This window comes from Ambystoma mexicanum, chromosome 6q, assembly GCF_040938575.1.
Source record: "Ambystoma mexicanum isolate Mex_15411 chromosome 6q, UKY_AmexF1_1, whole genome shotgun sequence".
In the NCBI taxonomy this organism is placed as follows: domain Eukaryota; kingdom Metazoa; phylum Chordata; class Amphibia; order Caudata; family Ambystomatidae; genus Ambystoma; species Ambystoma mexicanum.
In genome coordinates, this window is record NC_090937.1 from 934,119,393 (window position 1) to 934,132,577 (window position 13,185).

General features: G+C 43.2%; 1 protein-coding gene across 1 annotated transcript in view; it reads right to left on the minus strand.

Moving 5' to 3' along the window:
- Positions 1-13,185, minus strand: part of VEGFC (vascular endothelial growth factor C) — a 401,882-nt gene that overhangs the window by 22,593 nt on the left and 366,104 nt on the right. Inside the window, exon 5 of the mRNA XM_069631447.1 lies at positions 2,890-2,999. Coding sequence (XP_069487548.1) covers positions 2,890-2,999 — 110 coding nt within the window. The remainder of the gene's footprint in view (positions 1-2,889; positions 3,000-13,185) is intronic.

The following is a 13,185-nucleotide window of genomic DNA, read 5'->3' on the forward strand; positions in this document are numbered from 1 at the left end:
TGGATACATAACATATAGAAAGATACTGCCTTCTGCACCTACAATGCTTTCATTATGAAATATCTATTTTATGATGGCACCACTGGATGCACAGTCTCCATACTGTCTTCGGGAACAGAAACACATATTCACGTTGCTGTGTAAATCCTGAATTATCACCATGAAATCACACATATCACACATGAACACAATGATAACATTCAAGAAGAATACGATCAATTATCAATTCATTACAAGTTAAAAAGAGCTTATCTAATTCGTTGTGGACAGATCATAAACCCATACAGAGAAGATATTGCAGACATTCATGTTTTTCTGGAAGGTGGTTTACCAATACTATCTCTTCTTAAGAACCATGCCTGTTTTAAAAATTGAGAAATACCCCACAGGTACAGCATGTTCTCGGTTTGGCAGCAGATGGATAACGCTTGCCTCACATTCGTGATATTTGCTCATTTAAAATTTGGAAACAGATACTTTACTCTAAAGTTATGAAAAGTAGGGCAAAATAACATAAAATGTTCAACATAGACTTTTGTACACAATTTACACATCTTACCAGCCTCACCTTTCCATTTACTAACAAAAGCGTTGAAGGGTGAAATGTCCAATTGGAGTTTAGAGAACAACACATGTTCTGGAGTATCCTCCAGGGTGGACAAATAAGGTTCCTGTAGCAGGGTCACCTTCCCTCAAGATAGCTAGCAGTCAAACCAAACCTTGCTACAGAGGCCAATTTGCATGAGAAAAACCACTATAATAATAATATTGGGTATAATGCTAATCTAATTTGAGAGAACTGATTCCCAAATCTGGTTCAAGCCCAATATCCTAGTAAGGTTTCAAGTGTATTTAAACCATGGTAGATTGTGGGAACCTGGTTGGGAAAACAAAATCTCTGCAGGCTTTTCTTTATGATGTTAGGTGGTCCCATGTACATAATAGGATCCAATAAAACAGGCCTTAAACCAGTCTTATATACAATTCCATACATCCCTAGTTCCAATAGTAGTGGTACACTTCTAGGGGTGTTTGAAGAATACCTAAACAGGGTTTTTATTAAGTTCCTTTCTTGCTAATGTATTGAGGTTGCATGAGCACCAGATTTCTGCACCTTAAAGAGCTGCCACCTGAGCAATGTCTCTTTAGATTTCCAGGGCCGGGGGGATTTCTTTCACAAAATAGTGGAATGAAAAGGACCTTATTGCCCCTCCATGTTTTTTGAGGGACAACTCACTTTTCAGGATTTGCTAGGTCCAAGTACCCATCTCATCCAGTCTTACACGCAGGTAGTCATCCAACCACATAATCCACCTTCTCCAGTTGCATATTCTTAACAACCAATCTTACGTCTTTAACTGTTTTCTAAGGATAGATTAGATATTTAATTTTAGAGATGTTAACTTTCAAACCCAATCCCGAGCACTGGTCTTCGAAATGTGATGATGCAAGGTGTAAGACTATCAGGGTCTTTGAAAAGTAAGATGGTAATGCATTCTCCGTCTATACTGTGTGCATCTGTTTTGAGATCCCTCAGTGCTTTTCTGATATTATGTATATACAATGAGAAGATAAAGGGAGAGAGTACACAACATTGTTGCTATATAGATTTGCAATTGCGGACAACACGTTCAAACGGACTCCTATTTTCTGTAGTAAATCTCATAGTATATTTCATGGGACAGAATCATAAGCTGTGCAAAGATCCACAAAACCTAAATACACGGTTTGACCACACAATGCTGTACATTGCTGGAAAATAAAGTATAATCTAGTGAGCTGATCCATTGTCCAAACTCCTGTTCTGAACCCTGACTGAGAAATTTAAACAGACTCTTTCTTTTACCCATTGTTCCAGATGGTTCAGTAGGACTTTGCTATACTTTTTTGCACTGGGATCAATTACGGAGATTGGACGATAGTTACTCATCTCGTTACAGCCTCCCTTGTTGCATATCGGAATATCTCAGCACCCTTGCAGATCTGAGGTATATGCTTGTTCTCCTTGATGTTATTAAAGAGTTGATGTAGAACAGAGACCCATATTATCAGCTTACCTGCTGAGATATTAGTGCCTGTTCAGTTTCACTCTGTGTGATCATTAGTGGTGGAGAAAGTAGGAAAGGGGGATGGAAAAAACGTTCTTGTGTGCTATAATTTGGGGCAAATGGCTGATTATATAGATCAATCCACATATCTTGGGTGATTAATGTATTTAATTATCAATGTATGTATCTATGTATGTGTCATTTATTGTAAGATGGGCATGCTGTTTTGTTCAGGAGCAATTGCAAAGACCACAGTGCACAGAAATTCTGCATCTGATTATTAACAGAGGAGCATGAGGGGAATGGACATAATGGGGCATGGAATGGAGACAACACTGACAGTGAAATAATGTGGATATATATAGCACAACAAACATAGCTGTATATATAATACAAACAATCATGCAGATTGAGGATTAAGCAAGAGGAACGATGTCATGAGTTAGGGCTAGGTCTCCTTTCCAGGAGCGAAAATGGAGTTAGGACACTTTTGAATGCAAGGAGAATAGTGATATCTTTAAAGTGGGTGGGGGGCGTCCAGTGAAGGGGGCAATTAAATAAAGGGATCATATTTGACATGAAGTACAGGGGTTAGAAGAGATAGAGCGGTTGAGTAGGATGCTAGAGGGAAGGGTATAAGATGGGTAGCTGCCGTGGATAGAGGTAGAGATGATTAGAGATAGAGATAGAGATAGGGGGCTAGTCCAGGATTTGATTAAAGAGAAGTAGAAGGAATTTGAAGAAGCGGCAGTGACACAGGGATAACCACTGGCATGGACACAGTGAACAGTGTTGGGGGAGCAGGCGAGAAGGTTTTAGAGTCTGAACAGAGATTGCTCACCTGTTTCTCCTGGGTGAGAAGCATAGCCAAAGCCATCCTGCATTAAACATTTGCAAACCTGATTATTCCAAATATGATTCTTTGGACAGGTTTTGTTTGCCACTTGACACCTGTAAATGAAATGAACAATTAGTTTGTAGGATGCACGTTGAGAATATTGTCTCAAATCATGGTCACTGTCTGGTATGCAAAATGCAGCTCACGGTAAAACCCATTATGAATGCCTCTCTTTGCTATCATTGTAGGGCTATCTGCACAATGTTTGAACCTTAAATTCAGTTACAATAAGATAGGAGCAACTGTTACAAGAGGCTCATGCAATATTCAAAGTCTGCTTATCACTACTTCCGGCCAGAAGATAATTCAATTTGGCTAACATACCCTTTTTAGAAATCAATTACAGGTTTGCATCTTGGTGAAGCCACCACAGACATGTGTCCTTCCAATGTCAACAAGAAGCAGACCATTGAGTAGCATGCCATGTATTAACATCTGCTATTAGGTTTGGCAACTTCTAGTGTTTTAAGAGTAACACCAGCAGTTCTTTTATAGATTAATACTCAAATTCAGAGACCACACTTAAGACATTCTGAGCCCAACATAAGATGATTCATGTATTCTTGAAAAACCCAATGAATATTTAAATCGCTTCGATAGTCCTCCAAAATACTGTTCCCTTGGTGTTACTGGTGATATAGCCCCTGAGCGCGGAAAGGTCCTGGGGCACGGCATATCATGAAGGCTCTGACCTAAGCATTTTCAAAATTGTTCAAAGTATACTAAGTTCCTGAAATTCGCCTCAGTAACTCACATACAAGCTCACTATCTTCAGAGAACTCCCGCAGTAAGGAGCAAGAAAGATGTTTACCTTTTTATATCCTTAACTCCATAAAAATATCAGAATGCGTCACAAATATATAACACATCAAATTGGGCAGGATGACCCATCTCTTCACCCTTTGCATAGTCTACAAATCCCTGTCTTTCATCCCTCTCTGTTACCCATATACACCAATCCCTACTCCTTCAGCATATAGATCTAAGTGCAACTAAATCTAGCAAATTCAATCTTTTGAGGTTTACCTGGTTACTCGCCTATGTCTGTTCATTTTCCAACATAATAAACTCCCCTTCGCACCCTTTTCCAGGTTACTCCTACCGTACCACTTTATATGTCACCTATTTCCTCTATATTTATAGACTGCAAGTCAGCAATAGTGAGGCTATATGTAGTGGACATTCAAATGAATTGTTCTTAGGCATCTCCACAAAAGGTTCAGCGATGGTTATCTATTCATCCTCAAAGCTCATGCCTGAGACAGGACTCTACAGCTCCATTCCTCAACTCAAGAATATTCTGGAATTGTTATAATCGTGTCCAACATGAACACATTCTGTGAAGTTAATAGATCTAAAAAAATGCGACCATAACCCAGCATGACAGAAATTAAGCATTTAAGATAAAGAGTGCAGGGGGTCGTGCTTAGAGGTGTAAGATATAAAAGTGAGGTAAGTTGTTATCAGGCTCATTAGTAGATTAAAAACGAGCACCTAATGTCAGTAACATTGGGCAACTTTACTGCAGAACTGATTAGAACCACATAACTTATTAAATGTGCTTCAATGTGCTAACATAGCAAGCCGTGCCACCTGCCTGAACTTACAAAGGTCTTAAGTTGATTTTCCTTAATCTATGTAAGTCCACCCACGTATTGTCCCAGATGACTCTTCCATTTACTCGCCACCAAAACTTGCTCAATATGTCACTTGAACTGACCCCATAGTAAGAAGCTCACTGCGTCCTGTTAAATCTGATATTTATTGTATGTTGTTTTGCAATCAAAAGAGCCTTGTTCTTCCCTGTATACAACTAAATAAATAATTAAAGGAAACTAAATAAATAATCAATGAAGCTGACAGGAAAAACGATTTAATTTGAAAAAGAGAACCGTGACAAAGAGGCAAATAATATTGCGAGGCGTGTAGATTCCGATCCAGTCATAAGAGGATGGCTACCGTTCCTCTCCAGAAGTTTCTTTGGGAGTATTTCATTGAACTAGATCAGCCTAAGGAGATCACTAGGTTCCTCTACTGATTGGAGCTTTGCATATATATAGTAATACTAATGAGTTTCATGAAGTGACCAGTCAAAGTAAAGAGAGACAGGTCTCCATGGACTAGAAAAACAGACTGAACTAGAGGGAGCTGAATGGCAATAGCCACCAACGTAAAGATATGTAGAACTATTGAGGAATGTATGTTTGGGATATTTGAGAATTGCCTAAAAAGAAATTAAGAGATCTTCAATATTTATCCTCTTAGTGACAATCTAAGATGGTCCAAAAGATATAGTATCCTGTCCATGCTATATATAATCTACCCCATCTTTAGACAGCATAAACTGAAAGAAATGTCAAAGCTGCGTTTTCCAGGGCAGAACCAAGCCCAGTTCAGGTCCAGTATATTTCATGGTCTTTAATATAAACGTGCATGCATGGAACCGTGCAGAATACACTTTGCACGGTTTCATGAATCAGGATTTGGGCCGGCAGTGCAAAGTCACTTTTCAGCAGTGCAAACTCAATTTGAACGGGCAAATATTCCATGAATCGGGCCCTTAGTCTCCATATCTGTACAGACATATATGTATGACATGTCCAGCAATCACGACTTTTTCCACATCAACAATTTGCACAGAGGACAATGACTATCTTGGAAAAAGCAGAGCTGATAAATATGCATAACTGACTGACGGGGTTACAGGGGATGCCGGGCTTCTTGGCTTCATTGTGTTACTGCCGGATAGTAAGTGACCCTGCCAATGCTTCGGCTTGGAAGAAGAAATTGTCCTATAACAATCAGAATTGCCGCGCTCGACCTTACATACATAAAGTGCACATGTTCTATAAGATTCTGTTGTAATGTGCACAGCACGATGCATTAGCAAAGTGTTTCACAATTGAAACCTACACTCGGAGCACTAGTACAAACTTTGAAAAGTATGTTTTTCTTAATGAAGTTGAGCCGGGGTGTGGGAGTTGCAGTAAACAAGAAGCACAAATCATGACTGCAACGTGGCATCTCTGACTCGAAGGGTCGCTGCTGCCCCCTCCACTCCACACTCGCACACACACACACACACACACACAGACACACGCACGTTCATACATACATACTCATTCAAAATTGCGCCCACATTGCACAACATGTAAAACACGCATGCACACATACACTATGACACTTACCTTTCAGGGACGTCATTTAGGGGTCGCCAGAGGTCGCAACTGTGACCTCTGAGGTCTCCCTTGCGACCTCTGTGGTCACCCTTGCGACCTCTAGAAAAAAAAAGAAAACAATACTTTTTTTTTTTTTTTTTTGTAATGCAAGCTCATGGGCTGTGACCAGCACCATGTGGCTCTTTACTTTTGGGGTGGCTGGCTTTCTTGTTAAAGCCCCTTAAAAAAAAGAAGAAAAAGAAGAAAAGGAGTGACCCTAAATAAGAAAGATTAGGAATATCAAATAATGTGTCTTTCTGGAATTCTATACAATAATTGATACTCATTCTAGGTTTATTTCGGGGACACTTCAGGGGGTGAGTCATTGATTTAGTCTGTTCTTAAACGCCTCAATTCAGCCTTTCATCCTTCTGAAGTCGATAAATGTGTAACAACACAGGTTGGGTGATATTGGGTGTATATTTTTTCTATATAAAGAGCTTAAGCGTAAGTGCTATATAATAACACATCATTATCATTTGGTCATGGACGTCTGTTTGCATTCACAGTAATTTGGTAATATGGGCCTATACACACTGATCTTAACGATACATATGGCGATCCATTCTTGTATGAAATGTACATCACATTATAGTGATATCGTAGCCGTTTTTTGTAGTGTACAATGCTATGTGATAGCACTTCTTGTTTTGTCAACGGGTGAAAGGTTGTGTGCCTGTCATGATGCCTACCTACAAGGAGCCAGACCAGGCCCAGCTTCCCCAGAGGCAGACATCATGTCCCCGAGGGAAGTCTCAGCTGCCCCAAGTAGGGGCCCTTTGGACTCAGGCCTGGCGCCTTTGGCGCCAGGCTCATATTGGCCAACAGTCCTGGCGCCGTAGGCGCCAGGCTCATTAAAGATGACTTTGTGTTTAAAGGTGCTTGGTGTAAACTTACCTGATGCAGACCATGCTGCAACATCCGGGCCATCTAGAGGCCTGAATGGGACTACTTTATCTTTGGGGACTACTTAACCACACGGGTGTGGCCGGAGGAAGAATACATACCTGAATGGAAGGATACATACCTGGAACTACTTTGAAGGCTATTTAAGCCACGCCCAAGCAGCAACTCACGCTTCGCGTTGTTCTGCATCTAGCAGCTGGACGCTCACCGTGTCTGCTCCTGCATCCTGACTTCTGCCACGCTCGCCAGTATCCTGGAACACCTGCAAAGGGAGAAGAGAAGAGAATAGGAGAAAGAAGAGTCCTTACCGGCTAAATCCGCATTCCGGAGACATTTCGCCGACGATCCTGAAAAGGAAGACATTCATTTTAAAAGCACATCGTATCGATCGCTGCAGCGCTGCATTCCACTCACCTTTACTAGGCGCCTCCATGTTCATCAGCGACCATCTGGATTTGCAGCCACATTTCAGCGCCTAGGGAGAAAAAGACAAGAACAAAGGTGAGCTAGGGAAGAGAATAAGAAAACCTTAATTTGCCATCATAAGACTTACCTGTTGGGTCATTCCCGCTTCATTTCGGGTCGGTGCCGCCTCCTGGCATTTCCGGACCCCGGCCCCTAAGGGGAAAAAAAGAGACATCAGCGTTAGTGAGCGAATGCTAAGACATTATCTGAACGCTCATTAAAGACTTACCTGATATCTACTGGAACTGCACCTCTCACTTCGGGTCGGTGCCATATCTCCGGCATTCCCGAACCCCGGCCCCTATGGGGAAAAAAGACACAAGCATTAGTGCATTAATGCAAGGACACTAAAGGAACCTCTCATCAAACAACTCACCTGAGTTTCCTTCGTCGGTTCCATTGCTCATCTCAGAATTTTTGTTCTGCACCTGAAATAGAGACAACGGACAATTATTATTTCGGGCTCATACTTATAAACAGAATTCTCACAGTACTTTACCGGGAAGGTCAAGCAAACTTGAACTCTCTACAATCCATGATCCAGTGAAGTAACTGGATTACAACGCGCCCCTGCATCAGAAGCAGGATGGAGAGCTCGTCCTTTCAGACCCTAAGGTGAGACTTCACGGGGAATCGCAGAAGGGTTTCGTGGAGGGTGAGAAGGGGAGTGGGAGGCCTACGCATTATCCCGCAGATTGTTAATACTCCCTTTTCACGCACACAAGGATATTTCTACAAGACAGACAAGCCAGATTTGGGGGTCCGGTCCATTCCATCTTCCGAGTCCTGCGCATCACCTTAGAAGAGGCCACAGCAATCCAAACCAGGCCAGCGCCTCCCTGGGAGTCAGGTGAGCGTTACAGAACGCAAAGCCTACCTACAATTTCCTACCCGGGCGCTATGGATATTTCGGAGACAGACCAGCTGGCCCAACTTTTGGGGGAATTACGGGCAGAAGTACATTCCGCCCGCCAGGAGACTAACTCTCTCAGGAGAGAACTGATCCTATCCAAGGAACGAACTGATGACCTGGCCAAACAGCTGTTGCAAGGTCAGGCAGGACAAACTCCGTTACCTGGTTCCGGGGGTAATCCCACTCCTGTGGTTTCGAATAACCCGGTACAAATCAATCTACCTGGAAATATGCCACTGGCCCCGCCTGAACGTTTTGCTGGGGACCCCAAGAAATATGCCGTTTTCATGAACCAATGTTGCTTACACTTTCTATGCAGACCTGGGGCCTTCTCTAATGACCAAACCAAGGTAGCTTTTGTATTATCCTATCTCAGCAGCTGTGCTGCCGATTGGTCAGTTCCTTTGGTAAGTCAAGATGACACAATTCTCCAGGATTTTCAAGGCTTCCAGGCAAGCATGGAAAGATTATTCGCTCGACACTCCCAGGGACAGGCCCTGGACAACGAACTGCTATCCTTACGACAAGGTAACCAGGATCTCTTAACCTACATTGCCACCTTTAATAGGTTGATTGTGGAAACAGGGTGGCCAGAAAATAAAAGGATTACATTATTTCATCGAGGCCTGCACGGAGAACTTAAAGATGTTCTAGCTCAAATTGTAAATCCGCCCCAAGCCTGCGCGGAATACATAGACTTAGTGGTCCAACTTGATCACAGACTTCAGAATAGAAAAGCAGATCGGTCTAAGTTTGAAACCCGAGTGTTGATCAAAACTCACGCCAACCCCAAGTGCACCGACGTTTCAGAACCTATGCAAATCGGTGGAGTTAAAGGACCGTTAACTCAGAAGGATCGAGAAAGAAGGCGGCGGAAGCAATTATGTCTTTATTGCGGGGCTTCTGGCCACTTTTTAAGAGATTGTCCGGTAAAACCACCCAAGAAGGTGGTTGGAGCCACTGACAACAATCTAACGGAACCTGATTCGGGAAACGACCAAGGCCAACAAGCGTAGAGGTCCGCTTGCCGAGCTTGAAAACAAACTCTTTGACCTCGCATTTCATCATGCAATGGTCCTCGTGGATCCAAGACAGCCTCGGGGGTTGCATGCTATAAAGGCATACATCGACAGTGGAGCTATCGGAAACTATGTTGATCGTGAATTGGCCTCCAGGATTAATCTCCCTCTCCGTCCGAAAACCAACGAGGATGTCATTACCACAGTTGATGAAACTGAAATTGCCTCAGGGCCGGTAACACATTCTACTACAGAAATGACACTAGTGGGTCAGGATGGACATCGGGAAGCTATTGTGTTTGATGTAATCAAGGCCCCACAGTTTCAAGTGATTCTAGGAATTCCTTGGTTAGAAACACATAATCCTCGAATTGACTGGCGAGCAAAGAGAATAACCTTTCCTGATTGTACACAAACTTGCTATCCAAGAAATCCAAACATGGGCCTGGCCACAGTAACCTCCGCCACAATACAACTACCGCCTGAGCACCAAGAATTCCAAGACGTTTTCCAAAAAGAACAGGCCAATACGTTACCTCCCCACCGATCGTACGATTGTCAAATCGATCTGGTACCCAATGCTCAACTGCCCTGTAGTAGGATCTAAGCCCTTACTGAACCTGAGAATCTTCATTTGCGACAGTATTCAGATCAGTACCTTGCCAATGGTTTTATTCGCCCGTCAAAGTCTCCTGTTTCCTCAGCTCTGTTCTTCGTGCCGAAAAAAGAAGGCGACCTTAGAACTTGTATTGACTACCGTGCCCTAAATCAAATTACGATTAAAAATCGTTATCCTCTGCCCCTGATCCCTGAACTTCTCGACCAGGTAAAAGATGGTTGTATATACACCAAGTTAGATCTTCGGGGAGCTTATCACCTGGTGCGTGTAAAAGAAGGCGACGAATGGAAGACTGCTTTCCGCACCAAATATGGACTCATCGAATACCAGGTGATGCCTTTCGGATTGTGCAACGCACCTGCTGCCTTTCAATACTTTATGAATGATGTTCTTCGGGAACTTATCGATGTTTGTGTCATTGTATATATCGACGACATTCTGGTGTACTCCTCTTCGGAATCCGATCACAGAAAACATGTCAAGGCAGTTCTTGAGAAATTGCGCCAGCACAAACTGTTTGCAAAACTCGAAAAATGTGTTTTTCATGCCACAAAAGTCGAGTTTCTTGGATTCATCCTGACACCAAAGGGAGTCCGAATGGACTGACGAAAAGTGGACGCCATCCTCAAATGGCCAACTCCTAGCTCTGTGAAGGGTGTTCAGAGCATGCTTGGTTTTGCCAATTGTTATCGAAGATTTATCCCGGAATTTTCTCGGGTGGTTCAACCCATCACTGCACTCTTACGGAAAAATAAACGCTTCGAATGGACTAATGAGGCAGAACAGGCCTTTCAAGAACTAAAAACTAAATTCACCTCCGCACCTGTACTGAAACATCCGCGCCCAGATCTCCCTTACATTGTTGAAACCGACGCATCCAGCTTAGCCATGGAAGCTGTCCTGTCTCAAAGGGATCCTGTAACTAACCAATTGCACCCTGTAGCCTTTTGATCCAGAAATTTCTCGGCTCCTGAAGTTAATTATGCAATCACCGACAAGGAGTTATTAACTATTAAGTCCGCCTTCAAGGCTTGGCGTCATTACCTTCTCGGCGCAAGACACACCATCACAGTGATTACAGATCACAGAAATTTGCAATATTTAAAAACGGCCAAAGCTCAATCATCACGTCAACTCTGATGGGCTTTATTCTTTGCGGAGTTTGATTTTGTAATCACATATCGCCCTGGCTGCAAGAATGGCAAAGCGGATGCTTTATCCCGGATTGGGATGGGAGAAACAAATTCAAGCTTAGAACCAGTACCGATTGTACCTGAACAGAACATTTTGGGGTTGACCTCTTTACAAACTATTGAGGACATTCAAACTAGAGTTAAACAACTTTTAGACCCTACAGCCTTGCAAGAATGGAGTCAAAAGGGTTCACACTTATCCGTCAATAATGATCTACCCTACTTCCAGGGGTGATTATTTCTGCCTCATAAGGAATTGCAAGAACTCGTTATTGCCCACTATCATGATACATTAATGGAAGGACATCCTGGTATTGCTAAAACTGAAGAAAAGATCAAAAGGCAATTCTGGTGGCCCTCCTGGTGAAAGGATATAAAATCCTTTGTGATGTCCTGCGGAGTTTGCGCCCAAAATAAAGGTCAAAAGAAAAGACCAGCCGGCCTTTTACAACCCTTGGACATCCCACCGGCACCTTGGCACACCTTGTCGCTGGACTTTATTACAGACCTGCCTCCTTGCTATGGATACAACACTATCCTGGTGATTGTGGACCTCTTCTCCAAAATGGCCCATTTTATCCCATTAAAGGGGTTACCTTCAGCCTCCATCCTGGCCAAGGAATTTCTTGAGAATGTCGTTCGTTTACATGGTTTTCCATCCATACTGGTCTCTGATCGAGGAAGCCAATTTATTTCCCATTTTTGGAGAAAGTGTTGTCAACTGGCACAAATCGATGTACGACTATCCACTAGTCACCACCCCCAGACCGATGGCCAAACCGAGAGAAAAAACCAGACCCTTGAACAGTATCTTCGGTGTATGTTGCACCAATCTGAATGTAATTGGAAAGACATTCTTTGGATCGCAGGATATGCATATAACAATTCTGTACATTCTGGAACGGGACAAACCCCTTTTTATACCTTATATGGCCATCACCCCCGAACCTCTGACCTTGACTGCCCTCAAAGCCTTGAAATGCCCACTGTAGATCATTTGCATTCCACGATAACTCGAGCCTTCAAAGAAGCAACGACTCATTTACAGCAAGCCAAGAAAAGGTACAAGGAAAATGCTGATTTACATCGTAGTGAAGCACTTCCGTACCAAATAGGAGACCAAGTGTGGCTAGCGACTAGACATTTACCACTCAAAGGACCACGAACTTTCAATCCAAGATATGTAGGGCCCTACCCAATCAAAGCTATAATCAACCCGGTGGCCTTTAAACTCGATCTACCGGCTAACATGCGAATCCATCCCGTTTTTCACGCCTCACTGTTGAAACCGGTGCAACCAGGAACCAGACTGATCAAACCACCAGAACCAATTCAGATTGATGGGGAATTAGAATTTGAAGTTAAAGACATATTGGATTCCAACGTGTTAAAGTCAAAACTCTTCTATCTAGTTGATTGGAAGGGGTATGGACCTCAGGAGAGATCTTGGGAACCAAGCGACCATGTACACGCGCCGCGATTAATACAAAAATTCCACCGAAAATTCCCAAACAAGCCAAAACCCCCGGAGAGAACAACCTTGGGAGGGGCCTTGGGAGGGGGTACTCTCATGATGCCTACCTCCAAGGAGCCAGACCAGGCCCAGCTACCCCAGAAGCAGACATCATGTCCCCGAGGAAAGTCTCAGCAGCCCCAAGTAGGGGCCCTTTCGACTCAGTCCTGGCACCTTTGGCGCCAGGCTCATATTGGACAACAGTCCTGGCGCCATAGGCTCCAGGCTCATTAAAGATGACTTTGTGTTTAAAGGTGCTTGGTGTAAACTTACCTGATGCAGACCATGCTGCAACATCCGGGCCATCTAGAGGCCTGAATGGGACTACTTTATCTTTGGGGACTACTTAACCACACGGGTGTGGCCGGAGGAAGAATACATACCTGAGTGGAA